The following is a 13518-nucleotide window of genomic DNA, read 5'->3' as shown; positions in this document are numbered from 1 at the left end:
ATTCAAAGTAATTTGATTAATCTAATTTATATCAATAAATATTAAACACATATATATACTAATAGTTATATTTATTACTAACCAAAAGTCTAAAGTTCAATTTTTGATATTATTATATTTAATTGATTTCGATGATAAAATTACTGAAACAACAAAAATATAAAAGGAAAATATAGTAACTAACATATTTACAAATTAATACATACATATATATATATATATATTATACATATATATATACATATATATAAATCCACAAGTAATTTAATTTTAGAAATAAATGTGCAGGTACATGAATGAAAGTTATTGTAATACTTTTATTTATACATATATTTATACATTTGCGAATGACTAGAATAAAACTAAAAATAGTTCATAATAAGTTATAATTTGAAAATGTACTATATAATAATGAGTTACACATAAAAATTTAAAATGTATTAAGATACACAAAAATCATATTGTTTCTATTTTAATATCGTGGCAGATCATGTTTATAACTTTCATTTGTTTCTAATTAGGTTGATTTTTTAGTGAAATTACTTAATTTGAGTTCTAAAAATATACAAAATTTGTATGTTACCTTTCTTGATGTCTTTACATCATTCTAAAGTGATTTATACTTTGAGTATCTCAATACATGTACATAAAAGATATATAAATACTTACAATCTTATGTTCTTGCAGTATTATAATATATATTTTATCATACATAAATACTATGTTGACATTACATATTGATTTTTTATATTCTTCATAATAACAGAGAATTATAATGTGAAATCTTCTATGAAATAACAATTAATATAAGACTAACAGAAAAAATAGATTGAGATATCTACTAAAAAAAGACATGAATCAATAAACAATTTTTATTAAATATACATCTTATATTAAACTAAATTATTTTATATTGACACTTACAAATTAAATGCAGGATATCCAGAATGTTCTTCAATTTTTATAACAACTATGTATAATTATTCTTGATATGGTGTATTTGGAGTCACATTTATCATCTCTGTTACACTAAAAAATATATATCAAAATTATATAATGAAATGACATGAAATTAAGGATGAAATATTAATATCGAACTATTAAATTATTCATTAAATTGCAAGCTTAGTTCTATAAAAAGAGGCAAAAGAATTTAATAATTCAATACAAACAAAACATTTTGATTAATTCTTAACAAAATATCTCATACAACATGATAAATATTCTATGCCTTACCTTCTAAACAATTACATGCTATATTTCTAACTATTTTTATATATTATATATTTAAATACAAAAATATAGATTTATTTGAAGTAATTTACTTAAATATAACAATGTATGATAAAATACATATACAGAATGATGCTATATTAATTAATTTTTTTCCTACATTACTTTAAAATGATATGACATTAAAAATATATATTGTGCAATGTATAAAGCATATTTATATATTTATGAAGCAAATAATATAAAAACGTGAATAATAAGAATTATTAATAAAAAGATATCAGTCATATCAATATAGTCAGTCATAGTTATACAGAAATTCTGAAAAGTCAAAAATAAAGGACAACAGGTATAATAAATACATAACTACACGCACATAATTGGGCTGTAACTCATAAAATAATTAAATACAATTAAATACAAGAGACACTCATGAAAAATTGTCTAAATTTAGTATTTGAAAGATATACTTCAAGCCATGTTATGTATAAAACATTAATTAACATTCTTGCAGGATAGACATAACACAATATCACAAACACTTACAAGAACAATTACGGTGCCCTAAGCATACTTTGTTGCAGTCATCTTTACATTAGTTTGCTGTATAACATACATTATATAACGTTATATAAGTTTATTATCAAATTTAAATTTAAAATATATAATAATATCAACATTAATACAAAAATTAATTAGAACAAGAGTATTTTTCATTTTTATTTAAATATTCTCAACCTCTTCCAATTCATTGTTTAAAATAACACATAATATAAATTTATAGTATTTTCAAAATTGGTAAAACCTTACTGTATTATAGTGATTAATATATGCAATAACTATCAAGTTTACCAATTAATTACCAACTATTTTCTCAAAAAAGTACGTATAATAAATTTAAGTTTAATGTACAATCAAATAAATTTGTTGCTTACTAACACTTAGACAAATGTTTTACTAACTTTTTAAGATAGTTTGATAGTAAATACAATATAATGAATGTAGATGAAAAAGTATATCTCTTTTCTATTTATATTATAATACTTTTGTTAAAAAGAGGATTCATTTATAGAGCAACTGCATTTTTTAATTTTTTTTAATTAAAGCCCCTTTTAAGCACAACACCATTTAGTAAAAAGTGAAGAAGAGAAAATATAATATAATATATATATTAATATTTACCTTTTAGAACATTTGATGTGTATTATTAATAATGTAATGCCTAACAACAAACAAATACATCCTACAACTATATAAGCAATGCCAAGAAAAGGATTCTTTCCACCAAGAAGAGAAGTAGTGCTTAAAATCATTCTTTTCCTACCATCAAAGGCAGACACAGGATATGCTACAAAAAAAGTATTCATTTATAAAGTTATTTTCAATAAGTAATATATATTGATAACTTTTACTTACTATAATTAACAGTAAGTGTATAATTTCCTGCTACTAGACCTTCAGTGAAGCCATCTACTGTATGATTTACTCTGCGGTAAAGTTTTCTAAAAGTAGGCAAAGCAGCAGTTCTCATCCAAACAATTAAGTCTTCATTTTGAAAACCATTATTGCTTTCATTTTCATTATCTAACTCATAAATATATTTATCCCAATTTTTTGGTTTTGTAAAATTCTTAAATACTTCTCTTAAATTACCCTCTGGATTCCTAAATTTAATATTTTTATCTGAGGGCCAAGCTATACCAGTCTTTAATAATGGTACAGGAGCTTTGTGTTTTAAAGAAAACAATGTTAAATCATCACTAAATAATGAGTTAGCAATAGCACCACATGGTACAATAGGTGTTTCTCCGACATAAGCAAATGGTTCACAATCCCCAGAGACATCAGGACTTAATTTTCCTAACAGTTGATTATCATCTCTTGATTTTACATATCGTCTATGATTCTGATAAAAATTAGTCAAACCATAATACATATAAATTTTTCCATTGAAGTCAGAAGGCAAAGTAAAATTTATTTTACAATAACAAGGTTGATTATGACCTTCTGCTATAATATCTGCACATTTAGCAGGCATTCCTTTTGCACGAAAGATATTTGTAGAATTACAATCTGTATAATCTAAAATGTATTCTTTAACTTGATCAGAAAAATAAAGCAATCCAACTCCAACTGGTATAAAAGCAATCCCAATCACAAAAAATGTTGGTAAAACAGTCCCAGCTGTAAGTATTGGTTGCCAAGCAGGTAAACGTTGCTGCTTAAATGCACTGTCTATATAAATAAAACATTATCTTTATTTAAAACATTAATTTATTATAAATATATATTGGATTGTAATATAAATAAGTTTAGTCAGATAAAGAAAAATATTGACTTTAACTTTAACTTATTTACTGTTACAACCTAATATATTAAACTTACATACTATACATACACTACTTATATCGTAACAGAAAATAAATAGGGCGAAATTGAGTGAGCATTTAAATAATACATGTATGGGAAATGTACAATAAATATTTAATTATATAATAAGAATTTTATATTTTAATATAGATAACGAGACACTTGTTATTTCTACTACTACATTAAGTTTTTTATAAAATCTTCATATATAGATATCAAATATAACCTAATAAGAAATTGAAATTTTCGTATAACAAACTTACCTGAAGGTTTCTTTGTTTTAGGTAACGAACTAACTTCGCTAATAGAAGTCATACTTATTTATTAAAGAAATGATCTATTTTCTTATCAAGAGTTTCAACAATTGAATACGAACATTTGTAAAACTGATAGGATATCAATTATTTGTGAAACTCCTACTCCTACTTACATTAATTACATATATGACATGACATGACTCCTATATGACGACGGAGCATAGAACAATAATGAACATGGTCAACACAGATAACACGTTAAAAGTTAAATACACATTTTTTGAATTAAACGTTTTTTTTTAATCGTGTTAATTTTATTATCTGCAGAAAACATTCCTTAAATAATTAGTAGTTACTTCAATTTCATAGTATTTATATATTTACTCATTATAGATTCGTAATATTTATTGACTTGGACAATTGTTAGTTTTTTACAATTTATCACTATTTGCTTATCGAGGGACTTTTTTTGTGCTCATTGTGCTCATCCTGTTAAAGCTAGTTAAATATTTCTATGATGAAAATTTTTATAATATATAAAAAGATATATCTTTAATAATGTATCCTACTCGTTCCTACTTATTTTTTTTTTTTTTTTTTTTTTTTTTTTTTTTTTTTTTTTTTTTTTTTTTTTTTTTTTTTTTTTTTTTTTTTTTTTTTTTTTTTTTTTTTTTTTTTTTTTTTTTTTTTTTTTTTTATTTAGTCCGTGCCTCTCGGCTCGTTCCTACTTATTAATATACGCTAGTAACTTTTAGTTTTAAATATATATATATTATTAAATTAATTTTTGGGGATTATGACATTACTTACTTTAATCGGAGGTGGATCAACATTTGAAATAAATAAGTACTTTTCTATTTCTTAAAAATATGTTTCTTTTATCCATGTATTTATTAACTAGGGACATAATTATGATAAAATGACATAATTATGATACACATTAAATTAAAATATCGTAGGAAAAACACAAATAAATTAACGCTAGTGTTCTTTAATGTTGGCTAAAATATAATTTATTGTAAAAATAAAATTTAATCATATATTATAATTATACAAGAGAAATAAACGACACAGATTTGAAAAAATTCTAGAACTTTATTACTCATTTGTTAACTTCCCCATATCTGCTATGTTTAAAACATTTTTCAGGAGAAGTATCTGTTTAATTACCAAAATCATATTCTCAATTTTGTCAACAGTCAACATGTAATGTATATGTAACTATTGTGATTTAATGTTTAAATATGGAATTCTTTGTAATGATATTTATAATGTGCAAATAGCATACACTAAAAATGCTTATGATAATGAATATTATTTGCACATAGCTCTTGCATAGCAGAGAATTATTAGTTATTTCATACTGACACTTTAGCCTGAGAAGGAAGCAAGGAAGTCAGTAACAACTTGCTTTAATTTAGCATCAGAAGCTTCACTAATTGTGTTGTCTTTAGCAATAGTATTTAAAAGGTCTCGTTGACTGGTTCTGAAAGAATATAAGATTAAGTAAATACAAATGTAGTAAAATATATTTAAACAAAATGTGTATGTAAATTAAATACCTAATATGGGCAAGGAATTCTTTTTCAAAAGCTGTGATTTTAGTAGGTTCCATCTTATCAAGATACCCGCGGACACCACAATAGATAACAGCTACTTGTTCTTCAATAGCCATGGGTACTAAAAGCATTAATAAATATTTTCCATTTTATTCAAAATTTTGTTAGACTTTTTGTAATTTAAATTCATCGTATATATTATCAATTTGTACCATATTGTCCCTGTTTCAGAAGTTCTGTCAATCTAACACCACGATTCAGCAATTGCTGAGTTGCAGCATCCAAATCGGAACCAAATTGTGCAAAAGCTGCTACTTCACGATATTGAGCCAACTCCAATTTCATGGATCCAGCGACCTATTAAATAAAATATGAAAGTTATTTAAAATATTCTTTATTAAATGTGTATGTGTTTATAAATTTGTACGAAATGTACAATACCTGTTTCATAGCCTTAGTCTGAGCAGCAGAACCGACACGAGATACTGATAAACCTACATTAATCGCAGGACGAATACCTTTATAGAACAATTCCGTTTCTAAGAAAATTTGTCCGTCGGTAATAGAAATAACATTTGTGGGGATATAAGCAGACACATCACCAGCTTGTGTCTCGATAACAGGCAAAGCTGTTAATGAACCACCTCCCAAACTTTCATTCATTTTAGCCGCTCGCTCAAGAAGACGAGAGTGGAGATAGAATACATCACCAGGATAGGCTTCCCGACCTGGTGGTCGCCTCAACAGTAAAGACATTTGTCGATAAGCAACAGCTTGTTTCGATAAATCGTCATAAATAATTAAAGCATGCTTTCCATTATCTCTGTAAGGAAATCATTATAAATTGTTTCAGTATCATGTTTAGAATTATATAAAAGAAAATTATTTTATATAAATATACCTGAAAAATTCTCCCATTGCACATCCAGAGTATGGAGCCAAATACTGAAGAGGAGCTGCATCAGAAGCAGTTGCAGAAACAATGATAGTATAATTAATAGCACCACTGTCTGTCAAACGTTTTACTATTTGTGCAACAGTGGATCTTTTTTGGCCAATAGCAACATAAATACAGTACAACTTTTTCTTCTCATCTCCAGCATCATTAAATCGTTTTTGATTAATAATTGTATCAATAGCAAGAGCAGTTTTTCCAGTTTGTCTGTCTCCAATGATTAATTCACGTTGACCACGACCAATAGGTACTAGAGAATCTACAGCTTTGATTCCAGTCTGCATAGGTTCTCTCACAGACACCCTGATAAAATATATGTACATATATATATATATATATATATAAAGTATGTATAATAGACAATTATTGGAAGCACAATGCAGAGGTAATAGCATCTATATAAAGAGATACATAAATACCTAGGAATGATGCCAGGTGCTTTAGTACCAATACGGAATCTCAATTTACTATTAAGTGGTCCTTTACCATCTATAGGATTACCTAACGCATCTACAACACGTCCCAGCAATTCTTCTCCAACCGGAACATCAACAATAGCTCCAGTACGTTTGACAATGTCACCTTCTTTAATGTGTCTATCATTGCCAAAGACGACAACACCAACATTATCAGGCTCTAAGTTCAAAGCCATGCCTTTTAATCCTGAACTAAATTCCACCATCTCATCTGCTTGAATATTTTTTAAACCATAAACACGGGCAATACCATCACCAATGCTAAGCACTCTTCCAGTTTCCTCAAGATTAGCCTATAGATTATGTAACATTTGATTGAAATTTGTGTTATTTATATATACATAAGTTATTGCACTGTAAATATTAATAAGCTTTATTACTTTACCTTAGCAGCTGAGCCAAGAATACGTTCTTCCAAAATGGAAGAAATTTCAGCAGAGCGCCGACTGCTACATACATGGAATTTGCAAGAGGGTATAGCAAGGCGCCATTTGACCTACAATGTAAAATTAAAACATATTGTTATTACATACTGTAAAAATATATTACCCATTTACTTATTACATAACTTGATACTATTCTGTTTATGTAATCTATCGCAAAAAGCAAAATTTGTGACATATATTTCAACTGTCACAAAATTTCGATAAAAGTGGTTGTAATTAATGAAAGATGTTTCATTTCCTCAAAAATAAAAGTTAATATAAGGAACGTATGGGTGTGTGTGGTTATTGCAAAGTGAAAAATGTCGGCATGATCCATTTAAATATTCTTTCATAGACAAATTACAAAAAAGAAATTATATATCTTATATTACCTGAATCGTAGTATTCGACAATTGTCTTGCGATCGAAGGAGCCAAACGTAAGGATTGAAGAGCCATTTTGGTATATTGCAAGCCCGTTTACCGGACTACGGGTTTCAAAAAGAAAAGTGATCAAGACAAGACCGAGCCGAAGAAACGTCTCATGCAGCCCCACTCTGATACCCCTACCGGCAGGAAGTCGATATCCATCGACCTGCGCGTAACCTCGTATCCAGATACATATACTAATCCATAAATCTAATGTTTTTGTGTTCTATAATGCATGAAAAGTATATTATATAAGCTATATTTCAAACAAATTTTTTAAAGCATATATATAATTAATTAACTTCATCGTGTATAAATTTGAATACAATAGATTTTGGGTACGAGGTTACCTACAATTACACAATGCTATTAAAAACAATTGGCGCCAAATTTTAGATTTAAAATAGATATTATGCAATAATTGCATATTTATTATGAAAATAATGTTATATTAGAGCGTCTGTTTTCACATATATAAATATAGAATTAATATTTATGATATAGATATAAACAAATAACATATAATACGAAATACTACTTTTATATATAACTGTGATACATTTTGTCATAATAAAATATATATGTATTTAATATTGTATTTAGATTTTTAACATATTGAAAATTTTATAATTGTCTACAAATTAAGAAGTAAGTAATTTACTACCTAAAATGTAATAGGTAGTATATGTATATATCGCTTGATATTCCTTACATTCGGTAGTGTAAGACCAGCATAATATTGTAATAATTAAATATTTTTTCTAGTAATAAATTTTATTAAAAGAAATTAGCATGCAAAATTTAGGCGTGTAGCTTTCAGTTTGTATAAAAATTAAGCAATTTTATTACTTTTATAAAATGTCATGTTCAGGTTAAGTTGATTAGATATGAAAGCGTCATTGCACCGGCGCTAAAGTTTGTTATTGTTGTATCGTATTGATTATTGGACGCAACTGCCTATGGAGTATATGTTAACAAATTTTTTATGCAATAGCAAATGAAAAAATTATCCAAACGGAAGTGAGAAGAACAGAGAAAGTATATTCATGTGGAAAAATATCTATTGCTTTATTAATAACTACATTTGCACTGCAGTTATTTTCCGAGGTCGATAGGTGACAGGACAGGTAATTCATTGTTTATGCTTTATACTTAACAATATAGAAATTGTTCTAATTAAAAATCACATTTTAGATAAAGGAAAATTTTTTGTAGCAGCACTTATTACAAAAATGTTACCTTGTTTAGTGGAATAGTATACTTTCTGTTAAGAAATATTTAGTATTCTATAAACAGAAATATGGATTCTGCTACTGAGTCAGAACATATAGAGAAATTAATAAAAGAAGCTGAAAGCCTAAAAATACGTTTAGAAGATGAACGACAGAAATTGAATGATATTACCCGTAATATTAATTTTTAATCTTTGTATCATGATGTAATAAAAATTTATAGCAAAATCAATTATAGTAAAATATAATAATTAATATTATATTTCAGTTGCTAGTGTAGCAGATAGACTTGAAATAATTAGTTGCATTAATGTAAAACCACGTCGTGTATTAAAAGGTCATCAAGCAAAAGTTCTTTGCTCTGATTGGTCACCAGATAAACGTCACATCGTATCTTCCTCACAGGTCAGGATATACCTAAAATTATTTTTTACTTGAACTTTTAAAATATTTCTTAATATAAAAATGGCTTCAGGATGGCAAAATGATAATATGGGATGCTTTTACAACAAATAAAGAACATGCTCTTACTATGCCAACTATCTGGGTTATGGCTTGTGCTTATGCTCCAAGTGGTACTCTTGTTGCTTGCGGGTATTAAATGTATTTAAGATTTATGAAATAACAATAATTTTTTAGTAACATGTTAAATCTTATATTCATTTTTTTCGCAGGGGGTTAGATAATAAAGTAACTGTATATCCTTTGAGTCAAGAAGATGATGTATCAACTCGTAAAAAAACTGTTGCTACACATACATCTTATATGTCTTGTTGTGTATTTCCTAATAGTGATCAACAAATTCTAACGGGTTGTGGAGATAGTACTTGTTCTTTATGGGATGTAGAAAGTGGACAACTATTACAAAATTTTCTTGGTCACTCAAGTGATGTTATGTCTATTGATTTAGCACCAAGTGAAATTGGTAATACATTTGTTTCTGGTAGTTGTGATAAAATGGTTTTAATATGGGATATGAGGACTGGTCAATGTGTTCAAAGTTTTGAAGGACATCAATCTGATGTTAATTCTGTATGTAAAAATTTATCTTTATTACTCGTGAAATAGATAATGTTACAAGAATAAGCTAATGCTATTATAAGAAAATGATTTGCATCATGTTATGTTGAGTTTAGGTAAAATTTCATCCAGGTGGTGATGCAGTGGCAACAGGTTCTGATGATGCAACTTGCCGTCTTTTTGATCTACGTGCAGATAGAGAAATAGCAGTTTATGCAAAAGAAAGTATAATATTTGGAGCAAATGCAGTCGATCTAAGCGTTAGTGGACGTTTACTGTTTGCTGGTTATAATGATTATACTGTAAATATATGGGATACTCTAAAATGTCAACGAGTTGCGTTTTTATATGGACATGAAAATCGAGTATCTTGTTTACGAGTTTCTCCAGATGGAACTGCTCTTTCAACTGGAAGCTGGGATTCAACTCTACGAGTTTGGGCTTAATTTTAATAAAATTACATCTATTATCTTGCCATATTGTTAAATAAAAGTTATAATTTTTTCTGTGCAAGATATAAATTTTAGAAATTGTATGACGACGTTATATTTTGTTTTTAATTAAAGTGTTTTAAACTGATAAGATACATCAATATTGTAACATAAAAAATATTGTTATAATTATTATACATACATTGTAGAAAATAAGTGGAATTAAAAATCGTGATTATCACGATCATAACAATGTGATAGCTTAAAATTAATAATTTTTAGGCTGGTCCTAATTTATAGGAAATTCTGCAAATAGAATATCTATTTAATCAAATACAGTATTATCTTGTATGAAACGTAATAAAAATTTAATTCATGCATATTTAATATTATCTGCCACTTTTTTCATGCATTATTCAATTTAAATTACATAAAAATGCAACTATATGAGATATGATATAAATTTCTTAATTTTTCAATCAGCTGGCCACCTACCAAGTACAAGTTCTGCGCTCTTAGATCTATATACTATATATGAATGCTTGTATCTTGCACACATATGTATGTATGAATGGGAGTGTAGATGTACATACGTATGTATTGTACGTGAATGCCTGACGGTGCAGTTTATGCATGTTAATAATCACCAGTAAAAAATATTTTTTAAATTAAGTGGTATAAATTAAAGAAAAGCCAAACATACTTAAATAAAAGAGAAGAAATGCCTCAATATTCGAGTATGTATTGGAAAAATTCGAGATATTGAAAGACTAACCTTAAATTTTTTTATTTAATTTTATATCGAACGGTTTTCAGTATTTGATATGTAAAGTATTCTGTTTTAGTTAAAGTAAAATGGGGAAAAGAACACTTTCCTAATGTAGAAGTTAATACAGATGAAGAACCAATGTTGTTTAAAGCACAACTTTTTGCATTGACAGGAGTACAGCCTGAAAGGCAAAAAGTTATGTTAAAAGGAATGACATTAAAGGATGATGATTGGGGCAATATCAAGTTGAAAGATGTAAGGAATAATAGGACTAATGTTTCTATGGATAATAAATTTATTTTACAACTTAAAATCAAAGAATAAAACTTTTATCATTTTAATTTTTTATAGGGTATTACTGTTTTAATGATGGGCTCTAAGGAAGAAGATGTACCAGCAGAGCCAACTGAAAAACCATTATTTTTAGAAGATATGAATGAATCTGCATTAGCTACTGCTTTAGATTTACCAGCTGGCTTGACAAACTTAGGAAATACTTGTTATCTTAATGCAACTGTACAGTGCCTAAAAACTGTTCCAGAGTTGAGAGATGCTCTAAAGAATTTTTCAGGAGGGCTTGCAGCTGCTGGTAGTTCATCGCTTGTACCTGCACAAAGTATAACAGCTGCGTTAAGAGATTTATATGATAGTATGGACAAAGGATCATCTTTGCCACCTGTTGTCCTTGTCCAAATGATGCATCTAGCATTTCCAAGATTTGCTGAAAAATCTGAGCATGGTGGATTTCAGCAACAAGATGCCAATGAATGTTGGACTGAACTTATTAGAATGTTGCAACAAAAATTACCAGCGAAGGTTACTAAGTGACCCAACATTATGTTTTAAACTATATATATAACTAATAATATATTTTAAGTATTATACCTATATAGAAAAATTTTATTCATATGTGTTAATTAATCATAGGAAAATCCTGCTGCCTCAGAAAATAATGGACAAGGTTACAAGCCACGTTCATTAATTGAACAGTATTTTGGAGGAACATTTAATACAGAATTAAAATGTATAGAATCTGAGGATGAACCTCCTACTAAGGGAAAAGAAGAATTTTTACAACTGAGTTGTTTTATTTCTACAGAGGTTAAATACATGCATTCTGGACTTAGAAATAAAATGCAGGAGCAAATTACAAAAATGTCACCAACTCTTGGCAGAGATGCAGTGTATACGAAAACGGTAAAAAATATTATGCAATACAAACTTTTATGTTTTAAACCATTAATATTTCCATTTAATAAAGATAATATATTTTACAGTCAAAAATTAGCAGATTGCCAGCATATTTAACAATCCAATTTGTACGTTTTTATTATAAAGAGAAAGAAGCAATTAATGCAAAAATTCTCAAAGATGTTAAATTTCCTCTTGAATTCGATGTTTTTGAATTGTGTAGCAGTGAACTTCAAACTAAACTTACACCGATGCGAGAAAAATTTAAAGAATACGAAGATCGTTTAGTGGAAGAATCGCGTAACATAATCAATAGGAAAGATAAAACAGAAAGTAAAAAGAAAGTTAAACAAGAACCGTTTTGGTTTCCAGATGGTAATAAAGTTATATAGAGATTAGAAATCAATAGAAAACTAATATGTTTGTATTGTCATATATATTGTTATAATTACAGATATAGGATCAAATAACAGTGGTTATTATACATTACAAGCAGTCCTAACACATAGGGGACGATCAAGTAGTAGTGGCCATTATGTAGCTTGGGTTAGACAGAAAAGTGATACATGGTTAAAATGTGACGATGAGAACGTTACCGCTGTAACTAGTGAAGAAGTACTAAAACTCAGCGGTGGTGGCGATTGGCATTGCGCATATGTTCTTTTATATGGTCCAAAAATTTTAGAAGTACCTGATTCAGATGACAATGAGGATTCACTTACTAAATAATTCTTATATATATAACCAACAAGTTTCCATAAAGATTAAAACAAATGGAACACGATTCCAACTTGCATCTATTCGATAAAAATGCATTTTTTTTTATACAAACGGTCATCAATATAATTTCAATATTAAGGTCTATAGGATACCATTCGTAAAATCAATGGCAGTTATTTTCTACTGAATTATAGAAATCTAATAACGATGCATTACGTATATAATTTTTGCATAATGTGAATACGCAAGATCTATGTACATTCATTGATTTTATACGCTTAAAAAAACGTGGTGATAACGAATCTTTGAATTACATAAAAATAGATAATTGTAAACCATTAAAGTGTTCTTTTATAATATTACAATAAAATTGCAATTAAAATTAATTTCATCCATATTTAATTTAATTTTAGAAAATATATTGAAAATATACGAACGTGTATAGTATCCTT

The 13518-nt window shown here is 27.5% G+C and overlaps 4 protein-coding genes across 10 annotated transcripts; 2 read left to right on the top strand and 2 right to left on the bottom strand.

The window, feature by feature from the left end:
- Positions 1 to 369: 369 nt before the first annotated feature.
- Positions 370 to 4227, bottom strand: LOC122569749 (cell cycle control protein 50A). Of its 6 annotated transcripts, none has more exons than XR_006317566.1 (6): positions 3867 to 4227; positions 2650 to 3468; positions 2416 to 2581; positions 1780 to 1836; positions 925 to 1029; positions 370 to 841 (listed from the first exon to the last, which is right to left on the bottom strand). XR_006317566.1 is itself a non-coding variant. In XM_043731288.1 (5 exons), exons 1-4 carry the CDS (start codon positions 3916 to 3918, stop codon positions 1824 to 1826), a joined length of 1050 nt encoding a protein of 349 aa, XP_043587223.1. In that variant the 5' UTR covers positions 3919 to 4227; the 3' UTR covers positions 760 to 1029; positions 1780 to 1823. The 6 variants fall into 6 exon arrangements, 2 of the variants coding, with proteins under 2 accessions (XP_043587223.1, XP_043587222.1); XR_006317565.1 differs by having other exon boundaries at positions 370 to 838; XR_006317563.1 differs by lacking the exon at positions 1780 to 1836.
- Positions 4228 to 4935: 708 nt separating this feature from the next.
- LOC122569853 (ATP synthase subunit alpha, mitochondrial) lies at positions 4936 to 7829 on the bottom strand. The gene is made up of 8 exons (XM_043731494.1): positions 7668 to 7829; positions 7236 to 7346; positions 6794 to 7143; positions 6321 to 6677; positions 5861 to 6242; positions 5632 to 5776; positions 5423 to 5540; positions 4936 to 5346 (listed from the first exon to the last, which is right to left on the bottom strand). Exons 1-8 carry the CDS (start codon positions 7731 to 7733, stop codon positions 5232 to 5234), a joined length of 1644 nt encoding a protein of 547 aa, XP_043587429.1. The 5' UTR covers positions 7734 to 7829; the 3' UTR covers positions 4936 to 5231.
- A 503-nt stretch (positions 7830 to 8332) lies between these two features.
- LOC122569857 (guanine nucleotide-binding protein subunit beta-5) lies at positions 8333 to 10768 on the top strand. The gene is made up of 7 exons (XM_043731507.1): positions 8333 to 8351; positions 8698 to 8830; positions 8898 to 9109; positions 9204 to 9340; positions 9411 to 9529; positions 9610 to 9967; positions 10072 to 10768. Exons 3-7 carry the CDS (start codon positions 9004 to 9006, stop codon positions 10399 to 10401), a joined length of 1050 nt encoding a protein of 349 aa, XP_043587442.1. The 5' UTR covers positions 8333 to 8351; positions 8698 to 8830; positions 8898 to 9003; the 3' UTR covers positions 10402 to 10768.
- Positions 10769 to 10963: 195 nt separating this feature from the next.
- On the top strand, positions 10964 to 13452 carry LOC122569856 (ubiquitin carboxyl-terminal hydrolase 14). Of its 2 annotated transcripts, none has more exons than XM_043731504.1 (6): positions 10964 to 11123; positions 11232 to 11410; positions 11507 to 11971; positions 12083 to 12352; positions 12433 to 12721; positions 12801 to 13452. In XM_043731504.1, the coding sequence occupies exons 1-6, from the start codon at positions 11108 to 11110 to the stop codon at positions 13073 to 13075; spliced, it is 1494 nt and encodes a 497-aa protein (XP_043587439.1). In that variant the 5' UTR covers positions 10964 to 11107; the 3' UTR covers positions 13076 to 13452. The 2 variants fall into 2 exon arrangements, with proteins under 2 accessions (XP_043587439.1, XP_043587440.1); XM_043731505.1 differs by having other exon boundaries at positions 10991 to 11123; positions 11219 to 11410.
- The last annotated feature ends 66 nt before the right edge of the window (positions 13453 to 13518 follow it).

This window comes from Bombus pyrosoma, linkage group LG7, assembly GCF_014825855.1.
Source record: "Bombus pyrosoma isolate SC7728 linkage group LG7, ASM1482585v1, whole genome shotgun sequence".
Taxonomy (NCBI): domain Eukaryota; kingdom Metazoa; phylum Arthropoda; class Insecta; order Hymenoptera; family Apidae; genus Bombus; species Bombus pyrosoma.
Note: the sequence above shows the minus strand (reverse complement) of the source record. Positions and strands in the feature narration are given on the sequence as shown.